At 38.1% G+C, this 27,912-nt stretch overlaps 1 protein-coding gene across 1 annotated transcript; it reads left to right on the forward strand.

The window, feature by feature from the left end:
• Positions 1-689: 689 nt before the first annotated feature.
• On the forward strand, positions 690-27,912 carry kcnh5b (potassium voltage-gated channel, subfamily H (eag-related), member 5b; the record flags this gene model as incomplete). The annotated part of the gene is made up of 11 exons (XM_079473760.1): positions 690-762; positions 1,579-1,702; positions 3,337-3,443; positions 3,751-3,879; positions 4,250-4,368; positions 6,217-6,609; positions 8,745-9,174; positions 12,579-12,778; positions 13,065-13,317; positions 16,929-17,125; positions 25,944-27,912. The coding sequence occupies 11 exons, from the start codon at positions 690-692 to the stop codon at positions 26,967-26,969; spliced, it is 3,051 nt and encodes a 1,016-aa protein (XP_079329886.1). The 3' UTR covers positions 26,970-27,912.

Below are 27,912 nucleotides of genomic sequence, written 5' to 3' on the forward strand. Positions count from 1 at the left end.
TCAATATAATCAACTATAAAACTATACCGTGCCGTTCTCTTATCAGTCTTTGGAGTGAATTTTTCGCATCGATTAGGATTTAGTTTTAATATGATGGAATAATTTCTCATAGACTCCCCAGCAAATATTTTACCTCCAACTGTTTCAATCAAAGATGTAAATTTTGGACCTAACTGTCCTCAGTGGTTTCCTCTATGCTACTCCATGCGTCTGCGGCTGGCGATGACCCTGGGCTTTGACTTCATACTGCAGTCTCGTGTCTAAATCTTTGCAATAGTTACATCAGTTTTTTAGCTTCGGAAAATGGGTTAGTGAAGGTTTTACGACCCTTAAATATTTAGTTTTTAAATACTATAGGCCTACACAAGAAATATACCCGGCGGACATTTAAGGCTACGATGAATACACATCTTGTGCGTCGTGCTCATGCAGCCTATTGTGTATTTTACGCACTCGGTCTTGGAGATCCCCAGCGTCCACGGTGCGCCATCGAAGCTTTGCGCATGCGTGGGGAGCTCCCCGTGCCCACCTACTGTCGCTTTGAGTTCGGACTGCGCGCGGGTGGCACACAGAAGCTCCCGTGCTGTCAGCGCGCGACGTTACCATGAGCCTCCCCGTTCCACCGACAGAGACTCCAAGCGCAGAGAGTGGCCACCTGACGAGTGCAGCGCAACACACTCAGCCGCACGATGCCCGGGGGAAAGAGAGGGCTTGTGGCACCGCAAAACACTTTTCTGGAGAACATCGTCCGCCGTTCAAGTGGTGAGAAACCCGCTTATGGTTTTACATATGGTGTCAGGTAGTCGTGAGAGTGCTCGAGCGCTGCGCATTTACGCAAATACTGTGTTTACAAAAATCATAATTTAATACAATAAAATCATTCGAGGACTCACCATTGTAGTTTTTAATTGCACGTTTTGCCCTTTTATGCTTTATATGTTTGAGATGATTCCCTCGAGTTTTTTATTCATTTACTGTTTCTGTTATTTTTTGGATGAAGAATAAATGACATTTTAATATGCATGTTGACGAACGAAAAACTAGATTTATTAAGACCCTACATTTGTAAAAGTCAAACTTCCCCACTGCAGATGCAGTTTCTTAAAACCATAAGTCATATATTATTTGTATGAGCGTATATGTTATACCCATTTGCGTTCTCGACAGTTTAATAGATTTTTACAGCTCCTAAAGAAATAGATGTATTTTAATGCGAAATACGGCGTAATGGACATATAACAATTGCTATATTCAATTCTGTTTGTATTTTAAATTATAGTTCATTTAGCTCACATTGCACATAGAAAACCCGTCCTATCAGAACTGGCGTGAAGTCGATCTCATGATTTGGTAGAATTGTTGAAATTTCGGGCCCTTGCGTTCACAACCAGCTGAGGGAGCAGTCTCTCCTATTTCTTACAGTAATGCAGTCTAGTTAAATTTTATGTTACTGCATTAAAACACCCCTTATTTGATAATTATAGTATGTAAGACAAGTTGAATGTAATATTACTAATAAGTTTGTCTTTCAAATAAATATGAGATGCATTCATAATCCATTCTTCTATGAATCTTCAGAGACCAGTTTCTTGCTTGGGAACGCTCAGATTGTGGACTGGCCCGTAGTTTACAGTAATGACGGCTTCTGTAAGCTGTCTGGATACCACAGAGCCGAGGTCATGCAGAAAAGCAGCACCTGCAGGTGAGAAATCTGACTATATGAAGTTAAACACTGCTCATGCTTTATTGAAGAATTCTGATTTTGATCTTTCAGTCTTCAAGTTATTTGTTGAGCTTCTATATAGACCCACTGAGGCAAAACTAAGATGATGTCATAACATTTGGGGTTTACATCAGTCAAGTCTCAAAAGCAGACAATTAGATAAACACACGGGAGTGTGCACCCATAAATAGCAAGTTAACGTTTTGTGTATGCTGGTGCGACATTCTTTATTTAGGGGGCAAAAATGGCAAAGTAGGAACACGTACAGCCAAACTATTCTGGTAACTCAAATGTTTGGACAAATATTTAATAAATATATTTGTTCATAAGTGTATGTGTAACTTATGTCTATCAATAACAATGTAATGATTGTTAGATAGGGGAAGGATCAGAAATCTCATCCCAGTGTCTTTCAGGCCCTCACATGCATTTAACAATTAAAATCCTGATGTGTGTAGTACTGTGACTGCATTGAATGTTTATCATGTAAAAGAGTTCAGTGCTGAAATTCTAAATTCTCTTTAATTAGCTTAAAAGTTTGTAATGGGTCAGGCCATATTCTGGCAGCATTATGGTGTAATGCATTGAATCCTTAATTTCAGTAAGTGACTCTGATAAAGTGCTGAGCTACAGATATAATGTCACAGGTGTCATGATTCTGCCGCATCATGTCATGTTTGTCTTGGTTTAGGGGCAGGATCATGACAGAACCTCATGTTAAATGTGGAGAGAGACAATTATTGTTCTTATGGCCTTCCATACTCTCTCTCTCCAGTCTCGTCTTTGTTCCCATCCTCTCGTTACCCTCGTTATTGATTAATGCCCTTCACCTTTTCCCCTCTTGATTTTCTCCCTTATTTAATGCCCTTGTGTCTTCTGTCTTGTGCTGGTTTGTGTGGTGAGTTCCTGTGTCTTGTTAGTCTAGTTTAGTGTAGTTTTGATGTTCATGTTTATAGTTTATTTTAGTCTTGTTTAAGTGTAGGTAGTTTTATTCCTGTCTTGTTATTGGTCCCATGTCATGTCATGTTTTGTTATGTAACCCCCACGTGGGCCTTTGTTTTATTATTTATTAAATATATGTTAACCCCTTACCCGCTGTCTGCACCTGGGTCCTCTGTCCTTGTCTCACCACTCGAGAACCATGACAACAGGAGAACACCTGTTCATGCCATTCTGACAACATCAAATTAAAGAATGCTTTAAGGTTTAAACGCTCAAGTTTTTGTCATTCTGTAAAGAAATCAACTTCCTTAGCTAAGTGTTACACAAACAGTCAGATTAGATCCTTTAATTGGTTACACTTTCCATCATGGTTACAAAATCCCAAAAGGATCTGAATTTCAAAACATTTCTGTAATCTTTTAATCTTTGTTTGATTTATGACAACATCAGCTCTTTTGACAAGCAGTGTATGTTGATAATCCGAGCATCTTCCAGGCATTGGTATGATATGACGTTCATGAATTCTGAGTTTGGGGTTTATGTAAATTGTATTGAATTTATGGAGGCATAATTATTATAACAACATACACCATAAAAATTCCTTTTAAACTGTGAATGCTTTGGTTAGAAAAGAAGAGATTAAAGTATGTCTGACTGATCTCTCTCTCCAGTTTTATGTATGGAGAGCTCACAGACAAGAAGACCATAGAAAAGGTGAGACAAGCCTTTGACAACTATGAATCAAACTGCTTTGAAGTGCTGCTGTACAAAAAGAACAGTAAGTAAGATGAGGAGCACACACACACCCGCACAGAGACACATACATCTGTAAGGTGTCTTATATTGGTGAAAGTCAGATAGAGTTATTCAACGAAACACCGAAACACAGAATTAAAGATTTAAATGTTTACTCTAAATATTAAACTACACTGTGTAACAGTTCTTTAACATTTGAAACAAGAATGATTTCCAAAATTCCGCGCAAGATGCTCTACAAGAACTAAAGTTTGATTATACAGTGACCTCACAAATAACCTGTGCTGGTGCTGATGCTACTCTTGACCTTTGACCTCTGACCTCCACAGGGACTCCAGTCTGGTTCTACATGCAGATCGCACCTATCCGTAATGAGAATGACAAAGTGGTTCTGTTCCTGTGTACATTTAAGGACATCACCGTCTTCAAACAGCCAATTGAAGACGAGAGCACCAGGAGTGAGTTTTTAACACGTCATCATGGTACTTATTGTTATTCTTAAATTTATTTTAAACGTTTTTTACTGTAACACTAAAACAAAACTGCTAGAAAACTTAAACAGTCTTAGAAATATAATTATTACAATTATAAAGTATTATTGTAATTATACGCTGCAATGCCAGAGAAGAAGAGCATGCAGATATTTGAGTGTTTGTTATAATGTATTTGATCGTATCATTTCTATGGCACAGTGGAACCAAATGTTTTTACACCTTGATTCATCATGAAGCACTTTGCTAAGTCACAGGCAACACATTATCACTCGCTAGATTGATAGTTTGTTTTGTATTTAATGTTTTAATGTGCATATTTGTTTTTGTTATGTAGGCTGGACCAAGTTTGCCCGTTTGACTCGGGCTTTGACAAACAGCAAGAGCAACATTCAGCAGCTTGCGCCCATGAGCAGGGCCGACGTCAGCTCGCACAAACAGTCCAGACTCGCAGAGGTGAGCACACACACACAGCGTTTGCTTTCATCCTTGAGTTCACAGTACAAGGTTATACAAAACTTCATCTCACGGAGGGCAAACTTGTAATATAATAACAGACAAACCAACACACACACACACACACAGGTCACTGTTGTAATGAAATCTCACGCACAGCTTTTGGAGAGGAGAAGTCTGCAGCGGGATGGTCTCAGTCTGGAATGACAGAAGCTGATGTTAATAATTAACACAGAGAGAAAAAGTGTGTGTAACACTGTATACTTATTTTTGATAGTATGTTATTTATTGTCACTGATACTTACACAGTCTTGTTGGTAAATCTGTGGCTCTCTAATGAGTTTTTGATGGGAGAACATTCAGTATTTTCTGCTTTATCACTGTTTGTTGTCTGATCTATAAGTTGATTACAGAGCTCGCAAGGCGACATTCTGTTAAATGTAAACCCAAGTACTATATTAAACCTCCGAAGTGAGTTAAGCCCAAACTCTCGCTGTAAAAGTTCAGCTTTGGCTGTGCTAACTATTTGTAGACTTTATGAACAGCACAGGAAATCCAACAAGCTCAACTTACATAAAACTTTAACACTTTTTTTGCTGACTTCAATTACTTTTATTTCCTTCAGGAAATGAAAATCTAGCTGATAATGTTTTAGCCCCTGAAGTTCTGTGTCTCATGAGATCTCTCTCTCCCTCCCTCCTTCATCATCTTCTCCTCTTTCTCGCTTTCATCATTCTGTTCTTCAATCTCTCTATCAGAGGACATCCTGCTAAATCTCTGAGTAAACCTCATGTTTTCCTCATGCAAACATGAATAATGTAAACCCTAACTTTGTGTTATCCAGGGAAGAGCGGAAATTAGCAAGAGCAATAATGAATATTTCAAACAAACACACTTTGCTGAGGGGACTGTGTTTCAATTCTTTGTCTCTCCATCTCTTTTCTCCCTCCTTCAGTTTTAATCTGTATTTTAGGATTTCAATGTTTCGCATTTTAGTATGTAATGTGATTTAAAAAATAAAAAGGACAGGTTGTTTTCACCAGGGGTTAATTGCATGTTAACATAATGTGGCAATCTGAACTCATTTGGTGGGCTATTTACTTTCACACCGAACAAACTTAAGACAATTAACTCTTTTTGGTACATTAGTAGCTTTAATAAAACCACTGTACTGAGACATGAACATGATAGCCCTGATGAAAATTGAATCTGTAAGGCGAATGAATTGTATTAATGCATTTATGTTTTATGCAGTATTTGAAGTGGTTTTATTTTATTTTAATCTAATACTTGAAAAGCTTAAGCAAGCAATATTTGCCAATTTTTGATTTTGTTCTTTTGTTCTTGTTTGTGTTATTGCTCATAATTAGTCTCTTTGTTCTTTTGTTTTTATTGCTGACTGTTGATTTGAATAATAACTTGAAGCAATGTTTACATAATGAAGAGTACTTGAAGGCTGAGTGCCATGAATAATTAAAATGTAAATAAATAGAATGTTAGAAAATTGGCACATTTTAGTACATCTATATACACAATAGTACATTTTTATTTATTACCCATTATTTACTGTTTTTATTGATATTAACCACTAAAATGTGTTACATCAGTCATCTTTCTATTTTGAAACTGATTCAATAATTTTCACAGTTAATTTACATCTTATTGAAACATTTGCAATAATACCATTTATTTTACATGCGGCATATTCCATAATATACTCCAATTCTTCTGCTGTCACTACTGTTTGTATTCATATGTAATTACTGTAAAGCTGTAACAATACAAAATGTTTTTTATTGGATTGATTATATTGACATTTTCCCACTTTGTCTTGTTTGTTCCTCTCAGGTACTTCAGCTTGGCTCTGATATCCTTCCTCAGTACAAGCAGGAAGCCCCTAAGACCCCTCCCCACATCATCTTACACTACTGTACCTTCAAGACCACCTGGGACTGGGTCATTCTCATTCTGACCTTCTACACCGCAATCATGGTTCCTTATAATGTCTCCTTCAAGACCAAACAGAATAACATCACCTGGCTGGTTCTAGACAGCGTCGTGGACGTCATCTTCCTCGTGGACATCGTGCTCAACTTCCACACCACGTTTGTCGGTCCAGGAGGGGAGGTGATCTCGGATCCAAAGCTGATCAGGATGAACTATCTGAAAACCTGGTTTGTTATAGACTTACTGTCATGTTTGCCCTATGACATCATCAACGCCTTCGAAAATGTGGATGAGGTGAGTAACGATGAGAAAGAGAAATGGTCAGACCTTTGATTATTTCCAGCTGTTTTTCTGTCTCCAGCATGACCTTTCTTTAATAAAGGCTTAGAGTTTTGTGGATGAGATCATGATTTTAAAAACTCCAAAAGTTTCTATCAGGAAACTTTCCAAAAACATCACATAGCACCTATTTTAATTTCCATTTTGGTTTCTTACTCCACGAAAGTGAATACAATTTTTAATGAGTTTTGCTGAAATATTTTTAAGGGACGATATCATATTTTTCGGTTGTAATTAAGAATAGAATGACACTTTGGCATTGCTGCATGTTCTTGCTGTTGTAAGGTTGGGTTGGTGTCGCTTGGCAGATATCACTTTCATATTACCCTCACTCTTTGTAATTAAAGTTGTCGCCAGCTGACATGAATCAAAATTTTTCCTCTTTTGCTCGTCCTTCATGTTGTGTTCCTAAAGATCGAATGTCCATTAATGTGTCTAAACTTATCTAAAATGGCAGCTATTTTTTGCTTAAATCAATATATTTCTGTGGCTGTAAAAGGATGTTAGCTAGGATGTTGTTATTTTTTTAAAGTTTGCGTTGTCTTTACAGTTTTGGTCTACCTGTAAAGTATTTTTAATTTTACTTGACAATAAAGTTATTATCTAACAACATAAACTAACAACAAGCAATATGTTGTGCTGCATTTATATACCTTTGTTCTTTTTAATTAATACAAATAACATGCATGTTAAGGAAACAGGTCACCGCAATCTGTCATTATTTACTCACCCTCGAGTTGTTTCAATTCTGTATAGATTTCTTTGTTCTGATGAAGATTTGGAAAAATGCTTGTGACCAGATAGTTCTTGGCCACCCTTGACTACCGTAGTAGGAAAAATTACAATGGCAGTCAAAAGTGCCCCAGAACTGTTTGTTTCTTAAAATATTATTCTTTTGTATTGAACAGAACAAAGACATTTATAAATAAATATTTCCTACTATGGTAGTCAATGGTGGACAAGAACCCATTTGGAACAACTTGAGGGTGAGTAAAGTTTTTGGGCTACCTGTTCCTTTAACAGATACAACATTTCATAAAGAATAGCATTTATTGGTAAATGTTGAAAATAACTAAGATTAATGCTTTGGAAGGCTAGATCTACCAAAAAACACCCCACCTTGCCAAAATTGTTTATAGATGACATCATTGTTTGTGGGCGGGGCACTGTAGGGGCAACAGATTTGTCCCATGCCAAACAATAAAGTGTGTCACCGAACAATAAAGTCTGCAGTAATAGTCATCCATACATAATTTAGTCTTGCTCCCACAGCTGTTAGTAATGTCATATCTAGAACAGATTTTAGACTACAAAATGATGCTTTAGTGGGTCACACTGGTCATGCCGAATGCAGAGTAAATGTCTTTTTATGCAGTTGAAGAGCTATAGTGCTGCCTGACTTCAAATGTTCAAAGGTTTTTAAAGCTGTTTTAAATAAATTTGTCAAATCATTTTGGGCAAAAAAACTGTGTTCGCTCTCCTGCAAAGTGCTTTAAATGTCCAACCGTTTTAAAAAACAAATTCTGTCGTCTGGGCTTAACCCACCTGATCCAAACATAGAAGGGTTTTTAGGAGTTTAATGGGTGTAATAATGATTGTAAACAGTAAGTTTAGAGAGGTGAAATTTAATAGCGCTCAATGCTTCCTAATGAAACAGAAAATAAAAATCCAATGTCAACAGTGTGCCAAATCGTATAAAATAGCTAACTGCTGTTTGTGATTAACGATTGTGAATAATGAAAATGAAAGAATCATTTAACCATACAGATTTCAAATTGATTTTCGCTTTGTGCGCTTGAATGTCAGTGTATAGATGCTTTTTAAATTTGAGTGTAGATTAGATTGTATAGACATAGATGCATTCTGGGACTTTGTAATTTCATCTGGTATAAATGAATAAAACTACCAATAACAAAACTGGAAAAGCAGTCATTGATTGACTGTCCATGATAAATGTTTCAAAGCTACATGACAATCTTTCTTACATGTAAGAATGTATAGGCTATACACACCTGTCAAGCTTCAGAAATTCGGCTTGATTTGATGTGTTTTTATCGTAACTTTCTTTTTTCACGCTTTGCTTTTTTCAGGGCATCAGCAGCTTGTTCAGTTCTCTGAAGGTGGTACGGCTGCTTCGCTTGGGTCGCGTTGCACGCAAACTGGACCACTATCTTGAGTACGGCGCAGCTGTGCTCGTATTACTGGTCTGTGTGTTTGGACTAGTAGCCCACTGGCTTGCATGTATATGGTACAGTATTGGTGATTATGAGGTCATCGACGAACAAACCAACACCATTAAAACTGACAGCTGGCTCTACCAACTAGCCACCAGCATAGGCTCTCCATACCGCTACAATGCAAGTGGGACTGGCAAATGGGAAGGTGGGCCTGGGAAAGACTCTCTATACATAACATCACTTTATTTCACCATGACGAGCTTGACCACCATCGGATTTGGAAACATCGCGCCAACTACAGATGGAGAGAAGATCTTTTCTGTGGCCATGATGATGGTGGGATGTAAGTGTTCAGCATTATGATGTAATTACTTTGTTCAAGATTGTTTCAGGTTAGTAGTCGAATACATCAATATGTTTTGAGGCTCCTTGGACTTACTTGCGTGTCTCAGAACTGCAGTGTTATGGAGACATGCAGGCTCTTGACTCGAGACACTGAAGTGAGAGAACTGGTACATTTCAGCAATAAGAATCATAGAGACATGAGGTTGAGCTGTTGTCTCTTATGCGTTGTACGTAACTGGATGTGAGACATGTACCTATAGTTATATTTTTATGTCTTTCCTCTGAGAAAATGTGGCTCAATTATCTATCTTGTCTGGCCTCTGTTCTCCAGACAGCAGTGATTTGTCTCTAAAGCAACACCTGAAGACAGAGCTCTGAGACAGTAATAAAGAGAGATTGAAAGAGAGAGAGAGTCATACCACGAGCCAGTAAACTAGGAATGAGAGAGAGAGAGAGAGGTGGAGGACCGGTGTTGTCCAGCTCTAAAACCCTGCTGGATAAATCTGTAGGGTTAAAATCTTGGCTATTGTGTCATTTAGAATATTTTTAATTTATACAAAACATTAATTTTTATTTCTAATTTGATAATCTCAATAATCATTTATTTTATGTAATTGTATTTACAATCAATTCTTGGCAGTGACTGATGATCGAGTAACCATCACACTCCATGCCACAATGCTGAGATTTTAGAGTAAATTTGGGCAATTCAAACATTATGGATGTGACATTTGCAGTTAAAACAATATATATATATATATATATATATATATATATATATATATATATATATATATATAAACATTATAGCCTATATTTTCCTAAAACCCTGTTCATAGAGTCTAGACATAAAATGTCAGTCTATAGAAAACATTGTTTAAAACACACAACATACTTTGTAGGATTTCTGAACAAATGGAGAAGGAATGGCAATTTATAGAACATAAATAGCTATATTTAATTTTCATGAGAGTATTTATGAGGGTTTGTAATATGAACTATTATGAATGTTACCAGGGCCGGATTATGACTTCAAAGGGGCCCGGGGCCAGTGACCGCCAAGGGTCTTTCCATTAGCTGCGCATTTGATAATGAATATTAATAAAGCTTTTTGATAAAGCGTACTCGCTCTGCTTCAAGTGCCTGTAGTACGCTAATAATGATCTGTACAGGGTTTATAGAAGTCAAGCTACACAGCGAAAAGTCTACAATTGACCGAATGAAGGCGTATGAAACACACGACTTTAATTCGCTGTCAATTATACACGTTTTATTGCATCACATAAATAAGAAATGACTTCTCACCATAAAATGCCCCTGTGACACATGTCTGTAAACATCAAATCATCAAGCAAAAGATTCAGAAAATGCTATTTAAATGTGATAATTTAATAACTTAAAAATTTGCAACTTTTTTCAAATTAACTTATTAAGTTAAAGTAACACAAAAACATTTTTACAGGGTATCCACAGAGGCCTTGAATATGGGACGCATATATTAAACATATACATTTATTTGTTGTTGGGTTCTCTGTAGCAAACTGGATGTCACAACCTTGAAGCCCAGCACATTTCACGGTGCTCTGTAGATCTGCGTATGATGTCCTTAGGCCCTTTTAGCTTGTTTGGGGCAGATGATCACACACTAACAGTAACAGAATCAGAACTCAATTAATGGTGACAGTATGTTTGTTAGTAGTTCTGCATTTTCTTTGATGAAGCTTGTACGCAATGTCCCACCTTCTCTGTAATTATCCGAAAGCATTGTTCTCATCCGCAGATGCTTGTCAGGACTTTTTCCCTTTTGTGTGCTTATTTCGCTAAAGATCCCAATCTCTTACTTTGTCTTCATTGAAGTTAGATAAAACTTGGATGAAACCCATAAAATCTTACTTGGCGGCGTTGAATCTGGATTCATTTGCCCCAAATACGTCAGATGTAACTGGTGATCCCTCATGGCACGATTAAATTTTAAAGGGGGTCACATTGTGACGCATCAAATTTTTCTTGATCTTGTGAGATAAGAGATCATTGTCCTACGAAAATATACTGTAACTTTCAGAACTCAAAAATGTATTCTCACAGTCCTTTGTCTGGTTACCTTGACCAGTTAAAAGGACACTTCATCCAAAAATGAAAATTCTGTCATCATTTACTCAACGTCTTGTCATTTCAAACCTGTATGACTTTCCTTCGACTGCAAAACGCAAAAGAAGATATTTAGAAGAATGTTGGACACCAAACAACAGCGATCCCTATTGACTTGCATTGTTTTTTTGTCCATACAGTAGAAGTGAATGAGTTTCGTCGATGTTTGGTTACCAACATTCTTCAAAATATCTTCTTTTGTGGTTTGCAGAAGACAGCCTACAGGTTTGAAATGACAAGAGGGTGAATAAATGATGACCGAATTTTCATTTTAGGGTGAACTATGCCTTTAATATGAGGACATGTAAGTGACCGCCGATATCAAGAAAAATCTTTTTAAAGTAGGTCTGTCGATCACACGCTTTCTTCCTCAATCCTGTTGTTTTCTCTCTATCTTTCCCTTTTTGTTCGCTGACTTCTTTCCATTTTGCTGTTATTCACTCATCTGTCTATGATCACTGTCATTTTTATTGTACAGATTTTGGCTTTCCATCATTTTAGTAATTAAATTTGACTTCCATCCACTTCCTTTTCGTCTTGGCTCTCGCCTTATTGGTTGTGAGTGGAAGTATTTGGAAATCTATTTTAGGGAAGGTTGCCATAGAAACGAGGAGCGTAGGTACCGTGGTAACACGAGAAAGGCAGTAAATAAGGGAGCAGAAGTTTACATTGTGCTTGTATTTATAGATCATAGAGAGATTTTACGGATTACAACTATCCTAACTAATCTATATATGTCTAAATGCAGATGCTGTTGTTATTTCTGAATAAAACTGACTTTGTTTAGATTAGTATGTAAGAGAGATACTTCTATGGGAGGGGTTAGTTATCTAACTTATTATTTTCCAAATGGTTGTCTTGGTTGTCCCATGTCATTGTTTTCCCAAACGGTCACTTGTAAAGTTGAGTATTCATATGGAGATTAACAAAGTAATTAAATGTACCTATTTATTTTGGAATATTGAAAGAAACACAACAATTATTCTTTGTCCCTGTACTGGTTGCATTGAATTATTGCTTTTTGATGGATATGAAATGTTTAAAAGGATAATTGTTGTGATTTTCAGTCTTAAAAAATAATTGATTATACAGTATCATAACTGATTGATTATTAGATTTGTTTTAGTGTTTAAATTTTATTAAGCTGTTACTTGTGTCATTAATTATTGGCAACACAAAGTGCCATTAAATCTATCCTCGGGACCTTCACATGTACATCTGAACTGATCAGTTTGTATTTTTTCTGTCCTGTAGCTCTTCTATACGCCACCATCTTCGGTAACGTGACGACGATATTCCAACAGATGTACGCAAACACCAACCGTTACCATGAGATGCTGAATAATGTGCGAGATTTCCTCAAGCTCTACCAGGTGCCTAAAGGTCTCAGCGAGAGAGTGATGGACTACATAGTCTCCACCTGGTCCATGTCTAAAGGCATTGACACAGAGAAGGTGAGACTGAGATAAAAGTCGCATGTAAGTTGCAAGTTTTAAAAGTTGAATATGTGTTCCAAATCTGTATATTAATTTAGTAATCTATTTTAAATGAGAGGTAACGTTGTTTATGAGACTTCTAATTCTTGAAGAAGAGAATGTGTGTTTTGTGGAACAAAAAGTAAAACGTGTATTTTAAGGACATGAGATGAGGATAGAAAATGATTAAATAATTTTTCAATGAATTAGTTAGTTACTATTGGCTAACGCTATATTAGAAACTCACCTGTCCAACTGTGCACAGGTCCTCTCCATCTGCCCTAAGGACATGCGGGCCGACATCTGCGTGCACCTGAACAGAAATGTGTTCAACGAGCACCCTGCATTCCGATTGGCCAGTGATGGATGTTTACGTTCATTGGCCGTGGAGTTCCAGACCATACACTCCGCCCCTGGTGACCTCATCTTCCATGGGGGAGAAAGTGTGGATCTGCTCTGTTTTGTGGTGTCAGGGTCACTGGAGGTCATACAGGACGATGAGGTCATTGCTATACTGGGTGAGTCTAAATACCGGGTGAGCTCACTTGACCCCTCCCTTTCAAAGCACTACGGTGGCTATCCACGAGTCGTCATAGGGACGGAACCATGCGGTGTCATCAGTCATTAATCTCTAATGGTCGCTAAGTACGAGCCTTGTCTCTTCTCCAACTCAGCAGGAGGCCTGGACCAACAGTGGACCCACTATGCCCAGGAGGAATGTAGGTGTCTGGGCAGACCAAGATGGGCTCCTGGAGAGCCGAGTTAGTGAGGTGTGGAGCAGAGCAGCTCTGCAGGCGATTAATGAACAGGAATGAAGTCATTAGTCGCATCTATCCATATGGCTCACATTTCGCCTGAACGATGTTGTTGTCAATGTTCAAAATTGTGTTCGGACGTGATCCTTTATTGCCCTACATTCAAGCTTCTAGACAGCAGCATATAGATGGTTTCATCGGACGCATGCAACTGGCCCGAAGTCAACTTCGGGTCTGTTTTTTTAGTTATAATATAACAATTTATATTAATAATAATTATATTCATATTTATTCTATGTTCAATTAAATTAAGACTCATCAACAGTCATTAATTCTTTACTGATGTCTACCAAAAGTTAGGTTTGGGCCACATAACGTTTGTTTATGTTGTTGCCTCTGTAATATTCTGTCCATTTTAAAACAATATAGTTCCTGAAGGTATGAGTTAATCTGCTGTCACGGCAACAGAGTGCCAAAAAAACCAGTGACTCCTTGGCGATTATGTTTAGTTAGCTCTGCTCTAAATCTCTTCAGGGTACTACAACTGTTGTCATACTCTCTAAAGACCTATAACAAAGTCTCTGCAGACGAATCTGAGACACAATGTACGTGTGAATCAAAATAAACAGCCTGACCATGTCACACCTTTTTACCATAATATTCTATGTGATAAAAAGATTATCTTTTCGATTAAGAAAAGCATTAAAGTAGATTTTGTGCAGTTTTGTATTAATGCAATTTAAATGTTTTTGTGTATAGGTTATACATGGTTAATATTAGCCGCCTTTCCACTATCAAGCCAGCTATTGCGTGCCAGGACCAGTCGCGTTTCCACAGTTACTTCCGGGGCTTCGGACACGCCTGATCCCCATCAATTTTTTCAGTCAACCCCAGGTTTTACTAGAATTAAATAAAAAATAGTTATATTATTAGACACATGTTAATAATAATTTATATTATTATTTTAGTGTATAATAATTGTATTAAATAAACAATTTGCTGAATGGGTCCTGTAGTTTGGTCGCATTTAAAGGGGTCATTCGACACGGCTAAAACGAATATTATTGTTTGCTTTAGATGTAATACAATGTGTATACACGATTTAAGGTTTAAAAACGCTGTATTTTCCACATACCGGCATGTTTGTATCTTCTCTTTGCACCGAGCTGATGTTTTACAAAGCACATCACTCTGAAAAGCGAGGTGTGTTATGATTGGCCGGTTTACCAGTGTGTAGTGATTGGTCGAATACTGCACGGAAACATAGCGCCTCTTACCTTATTCGGAACATCAGGTTCCAAAACTACTGACAGGTGATAAAATGGCATCGATCCTTCCTTATCAATTCGAGCCTGAATCTGATCCGGAAAATGAAGATCAAGCCGATACAACTTTGCCAGCGTGACTCGAGCAGGATGTAAAGGATTGGTTAAGAGTAATTGACCATAAACAAACAACCATATACAATATACAGAGTTTGTGTGAGAGAAACAAGCTTGCATTACAACAGGGAATGGTAACATAATAAATACTGCAGGGGCTTTGGCCCTTCAAGATCAACCAGTGTTACGCCATGTCTCGATTCAACAAAGACAATAAACCCCATTATAAACACGACATTTTTTGCCTCTAGTTGGAACATAATTACTGCGCACGTGTTTGCCTTTGCAGATCACACAAAGAAACAACAACATGTCTTCCAGATTCGTGAGGCAATCATCCATGAAATGCGCGGCACATACTTGAATATTCGGACTGTACTTTTCTGGAACAGTATTGTACATAAAATGTAACCATTTGTTTTTAGTTGCCTCGTCCTTTGAAAGGGCAAACAAAGAGGCTCTCAGAAATCTACAAGCATCTCTCTATTGTTTGTGAATCTGTACTTAACTGCAGCCCCCAAATGCGTGCATGCGCAGTAACGTTCGTTTATGTTGTCACTTTGAAACCGTCTATAGCTGATACGTCAAAGATTTGCGTTGTAAAGAACTGAAATTTTGGGTGGATTTTTTCAGTTTTTAAAGGTTAATTAGACCGCATGTGTGCATGCACTCGCAGCAGCTGCTACCTTGGGTGTAATTGGTCTGGCATGCGCAGTCAATTAAAATTGTTTTGCTACTTGAAATAAGTCTTTAATTGGCAGTATAAGCACCTGCGGCGGCCAAGATCTCTTCCATTAGTTTATGCTGAACTCAGCAACAAAACTCTATATCTAACTGCGCCTGTCCCGTGGTTTGCACAGACGCATGTCTGTTGTTCTTATGAAAGCTGTGTGTTCGGCTGGGCTGTGCCACTTCAAGGTTAAAGGTCTATTTTGAGTTCCCGGCGCCAGGTTTCTTTGGAATGTGATTGGAGAGATTATTGTGCCATTGATCTACAGCATCTCGAAGCGAGTGATGCTAACTGCACTCCTCTGTGAATGTGATAAAGGCTGCATTTTTCTTGTTTTGTTTGACAGTAATGCAGTCATAATGTTGCTTCCATAGTCTCTTGAGTTGTTTTGGAGTCTTTCGCTTGGAAAAAATGAGGGATAAATCAAGAAGGATGAGAGAGTTCAAGCTTTAAGTTCTCAAAAATGTACTTTAAATCATATTTTATAGATGTATTGTGTTGTAGATTTTTGGGCTGGGAATTTAAGGAAATAGTTTACAAAGAATGAAAATTATTTATGTTTTTTTTTGTCTTTTTGAGCTACGCGAGGTAAAAGGCTCTGAACGAAACCGATACTCTAATACCGTAAAACTATCCATAAGAATTATTTATACAGATCAGTTTTAGAACACTTAGATGTCTTTGAATCATATAAATGTCATTTTGAGAGGTTGGCAGATAATTTTTAATTTTTATTAAATGGAGCATGTTGGATATTCATTCATGTCAGAATCAATAAAGTATAGAATTAATTTTCAGAGGTTCTTTTTTAGCACATAGCGTCTTAAATTTGATTTATTACAAAAAACTGTTCAATCTTACAAAACTGTTCATAAAGGGTATAATCCATGGATCATATTTAGAAGTCTTTGGTGTATTTATACAATGTCATTTTAAGAAGTCGGCAGATTATTTAATCATTTTCAGTAGGTTGTACATTTATCCTTTGAATAAATTATAATAGAATAAATTTTTTAAAGGGCTAAATAGCGTGTTATACAACGCAATACAGTAAAAGAGTTCTCCGACTGCCTGCCAACTGTTAAATATAAATGGAAATGTCAGATTTGATCATTCCTCAGCTCTGGCCTGCTGTGAGATGATACATTTGAGTGACATTAATTAAAAGCACTCCAGTGTCACACTGAGTCATATTCTTGCTAAAATATCGTTTTTATATTTTTGTTGCTTCATTTCTGAGGATTTTCGTCTTTCTCTTTTAGGTAAAGGGGACGTGTTTGGTGATGTGTTTTGGAAGGAGACAACTCTGGCCCACGCATGTGCTAACGTACGAGCGCTGACATACTGCGATCTTCACATTATAAAGCGAGAAGCCCTGCTGAAGGTGCTGGAATTCTACACAGCGTTTGCTTACTCTTTCTCTCGAAACCTCATTCTTACCTGCAACCTGCGAAAAAGGGTGAGAGCGTAATTGCTAACACTTCGCACACCTCTCCTGTGTTGTGGATCTTAATGTGTGTGCTGGGGTTTGTCACTTGTTACTTATTCATAAACAAACATTTCAAACTATAAACACTATTATTCACAAACAGAAGAGTCTCAATGTTTATTCTAGAGTGCGATGTTTTCGGACAGTATCCCGTGTAAAAGAGATCAGGATTGTTTTTATATTTAAAGGAGCAATGTGGAGATTTTTTGCCGCATCTAGTCCTGATGTTGTGGATTGCAACCAACGGATCACTCCAGCCTTACCTTTCGTGTGACACAGGCGTAAGATGTCATGTTTTTGCTTCTTGGCTGAAGGTGATAACGTATTTACGAAACTCTGTAGAGCAGTTTGTCAGTTTACGGCTAGAAACAACATTTGTGTATTCCACGTAAGGGGACCTGCGGTGTATGGGCTAATTTTAAGGTAACAAAAACATAACGCTTCATTTTGAAAGATCTTTATACACCTCCGATGACATAGTTATGTATATTATATTGCATTTCTGTCTATAGATCCTCCAAAAAAATCACACACTGGACCTTTAAATGTATTTACAGAAATTAGAGTTCTAAGTGCACATTAAAGAATAGTTCAATTGTATCAATAAAAAACTGAAAAAGTAATGAGTAAATTATTTTAATTTTTGGGTTAACCGTCCCTTTAAGCTCTAAACTCTGATTGGTTATAAGCCACAATTGCCCTAATCTTATTGGACACAGTACAGAATAAAGATGCGTCATGGCCATCAGCAGGATTTTTGGTAGAATTGGGTTCAGTAGAGTGAAGAAAGGGGAAACCCTTGAGGAAATGACAAAAACATTCAGTTATTTAGAGGTCCTGGAGCTGAGACCTCATTATTATCTGAGCTGAGTCTCTCATCTGTAATCGTTTTTATTTCTCTTTATTTTCTTTCTAGATGTCCTGTCTCCTGTTTCTTTAAGCGTTAGTTTGACTGGATCTCATAGAATCAAATCTTTTCTTTCTCTGTCTGAACAATTACTGCTCTCACAAACACACTCTTTATTTCACACTTACTTACTTTTGAGTTCAGCATTTCACACATCTTACTGACACTTACACAAAGTGTTGCTTAGTTTATGGTCAAACAAAGAAAGCTTTTGAAAAGCTTTGTGTTTTTTTTCACGTATCACCCAAAAATGAAAACTCTGTCTTCATTTACTCACCCTTAAATTGTTCCAAATCTGTATAAATGTATTTGTTTTTGATGGACACAGAGGAAGGTATTTGGAAGAATGCTTGTAACCAAATAGTTCTTGGCCACCATTGACTACCATAGTAGGAACAAACCAAACCTAAACTAACCTACATGATCACCATAACACAATACAGTACACTAAAGTTAATTCCTAGGTTGAGTCTTCTAGTTGTTCAATCTATGTTTACATAATATGAGAGGCAGTGACTCTGTCTGTCAAACGTAAGAACAGTCTTGTTGTTTTCCATCTAAGAGTTTTCCTCTTTTGGGAGAGTCTGGGCTTTCAAGAGAATGAAAAATTCAAGCATCTAATGCGGACTGGAAGTGAGAGGGAAGGTTGACATGACATGAGGGAGTTTCACTGAAAGTTTTGCCCTGCTGCGGTGTATAAAATCATAGTGTGAAAGGCACAGTATATTTATTGTCAGATATTGAAGTTTATGTGCACTTATTGCTTTCTGGTTAATCAGCCAAAATCTTTCAGAAAGCTTGTGGGCCACCAGGCCGACGCATTCTTTATTCACACACGCACACATTTCTACCAGAAGGCTTTTGTATAAATTATGTGACCTAGAATGAAAATGTGTGGGACTAACCGATGGCTAACGTCCAAACTTTCTCAGTTCAGATGGGGTTTGCATACACACGAAACTACAGTAACCGTTCTAGGTAAAGACAGACAATTGTTCTTCATACGCTTTTGTCATGTATGCTGTGACAAAAACCTAGTTGTCAACTTCTTTCTTTTGAGATTTATTTACTCCATTTACTCTGGTTTTATTGTAGGAATGACTGCAGTTACTGTGGCGGACACCGTGCAGGAATCTGGTAATGGAGTGTTATTTTCCAGCAGCGGTCGAGTGTCGTCTTTTGCAGAGAGATTTGGACAGGTTTAGAATAATTTTCCTTAAGCAAGAAATTGAACAGAAGCTCCAATCTCATCCCTCTCACTGTGACTGAATTAGTATTGTTTCGGTTGGTGCGTTCCGCGCGTTGCTGCATTAGATGTGTGTGCGCGCATGTGTGTGAGTGTGTGACTGCAGGTGACAGGCTGGATTACCTACACATCCCTAATGTGTCACCTTATCACCCACTGAGATTCACTCACAGAGCATGCGTGCGAGTGTGTGAGGGGAGAAGGGTTTGGTTATGGTACAGTGGGGGCACCAGCAGAGCTGGGCTGTAAGACAAAAATAAGAAAATGAGATGCTGCATTTGAAGGGATGGGTGAAGAAAATGTGGCAAGAGACGATGCATCTTAGAAAGCACACTGACTTTTAGTTCCGCTCCAGTATATTGCAGCTTTCATATTTTATTATGAAGGAACTTTTTTAGAAATAGAATTCAGAGTATAGCACAGCATGGTGGGACATTTCTTGAATCCTGACGTGACATCTTGATTTTTCTCTCTCTCTCCATCTCATCTCCATTTGCTCTGTTTAGCGAACTAATTAATGATGTTTTTAGGGTTATTCTCTGTAGAGCAGAACCTCAGGGGAGTATCGCGATACACACAAAACCTTAGGCGTTAAATGAAAAATATTTAAAAAATCATTAGAAAGTTTATTAGATTACAAAAATAAAACAATGGCATGAAGATGAAATGCTTTTATTCATTCCTTTCAGGCAGGTGGTCCCCAAGAGCTATTATTGAGAATGAGATCAGACTTATCTAATCATGGATACACACAGAGACCTCCCACACACATAGGACCTCAGGCCAGAAGAGGAGACTCCTCTGCCAATTTCGTTTTTTGGAATAATGGCTTCTCTCCTGGGTGCTTGCAGAATACTCTGAAGAAGATGCTGTGCCTTTTTTTATTCGCTGGCATCAGGCTGCGTGAGCAACTTGGAGAGATGTGGCAAATGTAAATGTGTCGGCTGTTGTGTGAGCTATATCTGCTGGAGTTGTCAGGGAATTAATTTGATATCTTCACCTAGTTGAGGACTTTTCAATTCAGATAGGGTTGCATTTTTTATTAGTATTTAATTTGGTGTGTGTGTGTGTGTACACCTGGTCTCCTCAACACTGTAATGTGACAGTAAGAGGGTCTGCAGCATTTGTCAGTGATTCTCTCAGCAGTAAATGTCCTGGATGCATAAGAGCCAATTACCTCCCGTCTAAGAGAAGACAATTCCCCACGGAGAGATGGCAGTTTGTGCGTGTGTGTGACTGTGTGTGTGTGCACACGTCTAAAATATGTCGTGCAGTTGTGATGCTTATAGGCTTCTGTGTCACTTTTAAGTCACTGAAACCTCACTGCATCACAAACAGACATGCCTAAGAAACTGTTAATAATGTGCACAAACAGACAATTTGCATTCAAACACATCATACTTGTTTTACTGTATAAGTGAGGTCATTACGTTCATTACTGTTATACACTCACCTAAAAGATTATTAGGAACACCATACTTATTATGTGTTTGACCCCCTTTCGCCTTCAGAACTGCCATAATTCTACGTGGCATTGATTCAACAAGGTGCTGAAAGCATTCTTTAGAAATGTTGGCCCATATTGATAGGATAGCATCTTGCAGTTGATGGAGATTTGTGGGATGCACATCCAGGGCACGAAGCTCCCGTTCCACCACGTCCCAAAGATGCTCTATTGGGTTGAGATCTGGTGACTGTGGGGGCCATTTTAGTACAGTAAACTCATTTTCAGGTTCAAGAAACCAATTTGAAATGATTCGAGCTTTGTGACATAAAGTGATGGACATAGTCAGAAACAATGCTCAGGAAGGCTGTGGCATTTAAATGATGCCCAATTGGCACTAAGGGGCATTAAGTGTACAAAGAAAACATCCCCCACACCATTACACCACCACCACCAGCCTGCACAGTGGTAACATGGCATGATGGATACATGTTCTCATTCTGTTTACGCCAAATTCTGACTACCATCTCAATGTCTCAACAGAAATCGAGACTCATCAGACCAGGCAACATTTTTCCAGTCTTCAACTGTCCAATTTTGGTGAGCTCGTGCAAATTGTAGCCTCTTTTTTCTATTTGTAGTGGAGATGAGTGGTACCCGGTGGTGTCTTCTGCTGTTGTAGCCCCTCCGCCTCAAGGTTGTGCGTGTTGGGGCTTCACAAATGCTTTGCTGCATACCTCGGTTGTAACGAGTGGATATTTCAGTCAAAGTTGCTCTTCTATCAGCTTAAATCAGTCGGCCCATTCTCCTCTGACCTCTAGCATCAGGAAAGGCATTTTCGCCCACAGGACTGCCGCATACTGTATGTTTTTCCCTTTTCACACCATTCTTTGTAAGAAAGAACCCTAAATGGTTGTGCGTGAAAATTGCAGTAACTGAGCAGATTGTGAAGACCGGCCCGTCTGGCACCAACAACCATCCCACGCTCAAAATTGCTTAAATCACCTTTCTTTCCCATTCTGACATTCAGTTTGGAGTTCAGTAGATTGTCTTGACCAGGACCACACCCCTAAATGCATTGAAGCAACTGCCATGTGATTGGTTGATTAGATAATTGCATTAATGAGAAATTGAACAGGTGTTCCTAATAATCCCTTAGGCGGGTGTATAAAACTAATGGTAATTTCTAGCCCCAATACATAATCCTTACAGACACAAGAAGCATTAAATAAAAAAAACATAATTTGCCCATTTATAATAAATTGGTTGGCATGATATAAAATGTTAGTGAGGACTTCCTGTATATCTTGATTGACAGGAAGTTCATCCAACCAGCAGTAACTATCCCCTTCCAACAAAATACCTTTTCCAGTTCTGATCTGAATCAATCTGATTTGTTATTGTGTTTTTTGGCTTATTTTGTTTCTGGAATTTTTGTTGTGTATTATGGTTTGTATTATGCTTTTATATTTGATATTGCTTTTTCAGATTTGTACTTTAGATTCTTGATTGTTTTCAGATTTTAGAATTAGTTAAGCATTATGTTGTTTTGTTTGCACTTCCCGACCACTATAGATTTGACCTTCACAAATACCTGCATCGCTAAACCTGTACAGATGATTGGTCATGGACTACATACTTGCAAAAACAATAATGATTTGACACATTTTATTTTTACGTCATTATTGTTTAGTATAGCCATTTCTAGCTTTTTATGATAAACCAACTGTTTGAACGTGCATTCATGATATAGTCTGGGACGAAAAGCATCATGAAAATCATGCAACATAAAAATCTTTCAAGGTTTTATCAATACTGACATGAATAATGTGAAAGGGTCAGTGCATTTGAAATCTCATCACATTTTGGATAAGTTGCTGTGGCACGAATATCTTGATTGCCTCAGTGACCCTAAACCTTTTCTCAGCCTCATGACGGCTGTTTTATCGACCAGAACATATTCAAGAAGGTTTTTCCTCTTCCTCTGGGCAATTATATATTAAGTGTAGGTCACATCATATCACCTGTGCTCCTCAGATCAGAAGTGGAATTTTAAAATAGCCTTTACAATAAAGAGAGGACGACCGCCGAGTGCTTTAACACTCGAAGAAACAGCATGAAATTGAGATGCATTGCTGTGATGTGCATTGTGGGAGATTTCTCCAGGGACAGGCAGTCGGGTCACCGTCGGTTGTCTCTCGTTTGAAATGCTCAAAATCTTTAAGGGAAACGTGAGTCGATCTATTCAGAATGAATCTTAGCGTATCATTGCCCCAGATCCGTGAACAATATATAAATGGCTCTGAAGACCCAGTCAGAGGCTGGAGTTTCATGAGGTTATGGAGGTCTGTGTGGTTATCTTTGATGCCGGACGTCATTATTTAGTGTTTTAATCTGACTTTAGATGGCTTCTTCATTTTTTTGTGTTATAAGGCAAAGATCATGTTTTCTGTGGTATGACAATTTTTAGGAGGTATACATTTGTTAATATTTGTGATCCCTGAGCTTTAATTCATGACTCATGATCTGAATTATTTACCTCAATATTTGCTTTTGTTTTTACAAACAACTAGAAATGTAGAAGTTTCAATTGTCGTCTTGGTGGTGAGCCCTATCATATTTATACATACTTATTTGTGAACGCATGAATGAATAGTTACCATTTTGAATCTACATATATTTCAAGATAATACCGTTATATGCACTCAACGTTTATAAACAATTCCTTCAGGCAATTTGCATTTACATTCATTTACCATATGCATCTCACAAATCTAAATATGCATATTTACAATTAGCATAGTGTCCTCTGAGCAAGGGGGTTTATGATAAGACTACCATAATGCTCTTTATCTCATATTCTGATGAACATGACTTTGTAAACTCACTGACAGATGCTTTAATTCATTTATCTGCTATAGTTTTCACTGGTAGCATTTCCATTTGACTCATAACATTAATTGGTTTTCATATTTTGACTTGTTTTTTCGGGTCATGCCTCTCTCTCTCTCTCTCTCCCAATCTCTTACATGCACTCAGCCCTCTAATTTGCAGGGGTTATGTTCACTAATAAAATCATTACAGAGATTTTTGTCTGAATTTTAAGGTCAAAGCGCAGGAAGTGATGCAGGTCAGTGGAACAGTCAGAGAGAGTAAAACAGAAAGTGAATTTGTGATTATATCATTAAGCGTCATCTATTATTAGTTTTTGCAGGTTAGAGGAAAATCCAGTCATACGCCTTTATGAGGATCGAAAATGTTGTCATTATTTGCTCACCCTCATGTAGTTCCAAAATGGCATGGAAAAGAAAAGGTGGTTATTCTTTTTTCATTTAATGAAGGTGAACAAGGCTCTGAAATGACAAAAAAGCTTTACTTTTCTGTGAGATTTTCCTTTACCTCAATTACTTTATGCTCTTTGCAGAGGAGTGCAAGCAGTTATTGGCATGAAGGAGGTCAGAAGCAACGAGTTCTAATGAGATTGTATCGCCCGGTTATTAAAAAGCATGCAAATGCCAACAGTTCCCTTCATTACTGGAACTCATTAAATCATTTGTCTTGTGTGAAAATCTCCAAGCTTGGAAAATGTACTCGGTTACTTAATGAAACCTTGGTTCCCTGAGATATGGGAATGAGTACTGTGTACCAGGACGCTATGGGAAAACTCCTTTTTCTCAGATGACTGAAGCTTTTTCTAATAACGCAGTGAAACTGCACCGCCATTGGTTTGTGAAAAGTAAAAGTTTAAATCAATGGCAACAAAGCTGAACAGACCTATGGCGATGGGGCCCGACAAAGGGTGCAGGGCTTATGGCTATATAAGCAGACACATCTCCACAGTGTCCTCAGGTTACTTCAACTAAAGCGACGACCATGCAGCTTGTAAGCACGGCCAGGAACGCAGTACTCATTCCTGTATCAAAGGGAACTCTGTCTCTGTGCGTGTGCGTGCGTGCGTGCGTGTGTGCGTGCGTGTGTGTTGTGTGTGTGATCTCGACTGTAATAGGACATAAAGTGTTCTAATGTTCAAATGGAGACCTGCGGAGTTTAGACTTGTATTGCTGACAGTAAGGAAGCAAAAGAGAATGCCAGACTTTTTTTCTGTGAACCAGAATGTCTGAAAAAAGCCATCATTGTTTTGTGGTTAGGTGTAATAGTTGAAAAATGCACCCAATGCATGTTCTTAAAGGAAGAACTCACCCAAAAATGAAAAGTCTGTCAGTATTGACACACCCTCATTGTGTTTTAAGCCTGTGTGCTGGGTGTAAAACACAGAAGTAGAAATTGCTGAAGAATCTACATGAGCTTTGGAGGATAGCAATATCATTATGGCAACTTACATCATATATGTCTGTGTACTGTGCATGTACATTTAGTATTTATTAACACATAAACATACACATACACATAAATGTATACATATTAGGAAATTTGAGCATGTATTTATTTAAGTTATATATACGTAAGTATAATCATATGTTTTTATAAATACAAAATTATTATGCACAGCATACAGACATTATGTTATGTAAGGGAAAATGTACAGGTAGCCAGTTATTATCGCAGAAATAAGCCCTGACAGTGTGATCAGGACCCGATGCGAATGGATTAATCATGTTTAATAATTTGTTAATATAATGTCATATATGTTATTAAAAGACATATTTATAATTCATTTTTGTGTAATATTAATCTGCCCCTCTCAAAATGATTTGAAGCATCTGGGTTACAGGGTGTTATTAGTTTTGAGTGGTTGTTATTTGAAAATAACAAATAAAAAACCATCGATATAATTTAAAATTTACCATCGAATCTTTAAACACACGTGGTCCGGTCTGTGGGAAGACCATGACAAGGCACAAAATGGAAACTTTAGTGCAACTTCAAAGGAGTAAGATACATCTATATTTTAATGCTTGTGTCCTTCTCCACAAAACACAAATTTCTGTTGATGCAGAAAGCTGCATTTTTACAGTAAAGTGGTTCATTAGTTAAAATTGTAAGTTTTACATATATTTGACTTTATTATTTTGAATATTCATACTATTGATTGAATACATTTTGCTTTTATGAATATAGCTTCTCACTTAGAAAGTCTTCAAGTATTCACCTATAGGAACATTGCCAAAAAGTCCAATATTGTATATCTTGCTTCATGCCTGATGATGCTATTTTCTGTCTCCATATCCAGTTTGTTTTCCGTAAAATCAGCGACGTGAAGAAGGAGGAAGAGGAGAGGCAGCGCTCAAAGAATGAGGTTCTCACCATACCTGTGGACCACCCTGTCCGAAAACTTTTCCAGAAGTTTAAACAGCAGAAAGAGCTCCGTAACCAGGGGGCTTCAACCCAGCTTGACCTGGAAAAGAACCGACATTTGCACGCTCACAGTGCCCTGCAGTCTACACGCACACCAATTCATAAACCTCATGGCCCTCTCATGCAAAACTCACTGCACGCGGTTCAGAACGGCTCCACAAGCAGCGTGGTCACCATCTCCCAGATTACACCCATTCAGAACTGTCTGGCCTACCCAAAACCGGGAGACTCCATCAAGCAGAACAATCACGACATCATGGAACTCAAACCCGCCGGCGACCAGGTCGCGAACAGGTTGAAGGTGAATAACACTACACGGGCCAAACCCGCAGGAACCACCCGTGGCTGGATGAGACTAAAAAACAACATGGGCACTCCGGGTTCACCGCCAGAGGAGGAAAGGAAAGGGGGACTGAACAATACCGCTAAAGCCGTGTCCATGGAACGCCTGTCACCAGATGTCAAAGTTCAGATAGAAAATGTTGAGGAAGTAGGGGAATCCAGAAAGAATTCTCTACACAAAACAGAGTCTTGGGATAGCGGCCTGACCTACAGCGACCAGAGACTTGATCGAGTTTCGGAACCCCAGAGTCCCGTACCTGAGGTTGGCAGAGAAGGACCCGCTTGTGATTTCTTTCCCAGTAGCGAGATAGCCTTCCAAGCCTCTCTGCAGGAGGCAAGGCTTGAGCTACGTTCCGAAATTCAGGCTTTGAACGGGAGGATGGCAGTTTTGGAGGAGAGGGTTGGACAGATTCTCAGGTTGCTTTTAGAACAGTCAAAGGTCCCGTCTAGTCAAGAACCAACCTCAAAATCACACAGACCCAATCTCAAAGCACAGACCAGCGATCCATTATCCACAGCCTGTACACCTGACTCTGAAAAAGATATGGGTTCACCGTAGAGGTAGAAAGACTTCCAGGTTCATTCAAGATGAATCTTTTTTAGCATTACCGGGGTGTTTCTAGAGCATCCCAATTTGGAATGCTTAAAGCTTATAGTGGAACCTCTGTAGGATTGCTTGGGTTGGTTTCTGGAGCTCTGTATCTCCTACGGTTGGAAACTTACAGCTGAACATCTGTACTGGATGGTTTCTGGGGTTGTCAGAACCCAGTGACATCTGCTGCTACATAGGTGCAGTTTTAGATATTTTGCACACTTGAATTCAGGCAGGAATTTTCAGATGACATATTAAAAAAAAACATCTTCAACCTGTGTGGTTGTACATACTTTGCACGTCCAGCTGGGTTCTGGCTTGCCGAAAATGTGAAACACTGATGACGTCTGTACAATCGACTTATTTAAATGCTTGTATATTATGCAGTTAACTGCATGCCGATCTGTTTATTCTCACAGAATGCTTATTTTTATTGTGTACAGGACTGTTCATTGCCTTGAAAAAGTAGATATTCTCAGTACTGCGCATTCAGCTTTTCGGCAAGACGTAGCATGACAAACACTGAGAGAGATGGGTTTGTTGTGTAACATTTATGTAAAATGCATGAATGACTTCAGTAGCACTCAAGCACTTCGCCTTAACTGACCTAAAATCACTCTTAAGATAAATATTATACATTTATAACAAAGACTTGCACTTAATTTAAGTGTAACTGGAATTTATAATTTTTTTCGTTCAACCTGTTCTGCTAGCAGAATATCACAAAGGTAAAACAATATGTTTTATGTTATACTTAATATTTGGTTGTAAAGTATACATTCCTTGGTTAGAAGAAACAGACTCAAAATACTTTCATACTGTATTTTTAACCCTATAAAACATTGTACATAAATAATGCGCAATGTAAAAACAATTTAAGATTTACTTTAAAAGACTGTGTGCAAAAACT

This window comes from Barbatula barbatula (assembly GCF_947034865.1).
Source record: "Barbatula barbatula genome assembly, chromosome: 14".
NCBI lineage: Eukaryota > Metazoa > Chordata > Actinopteri > Cypriniformes > Nemacheilidae > Barbatula > Barbatula barbatula.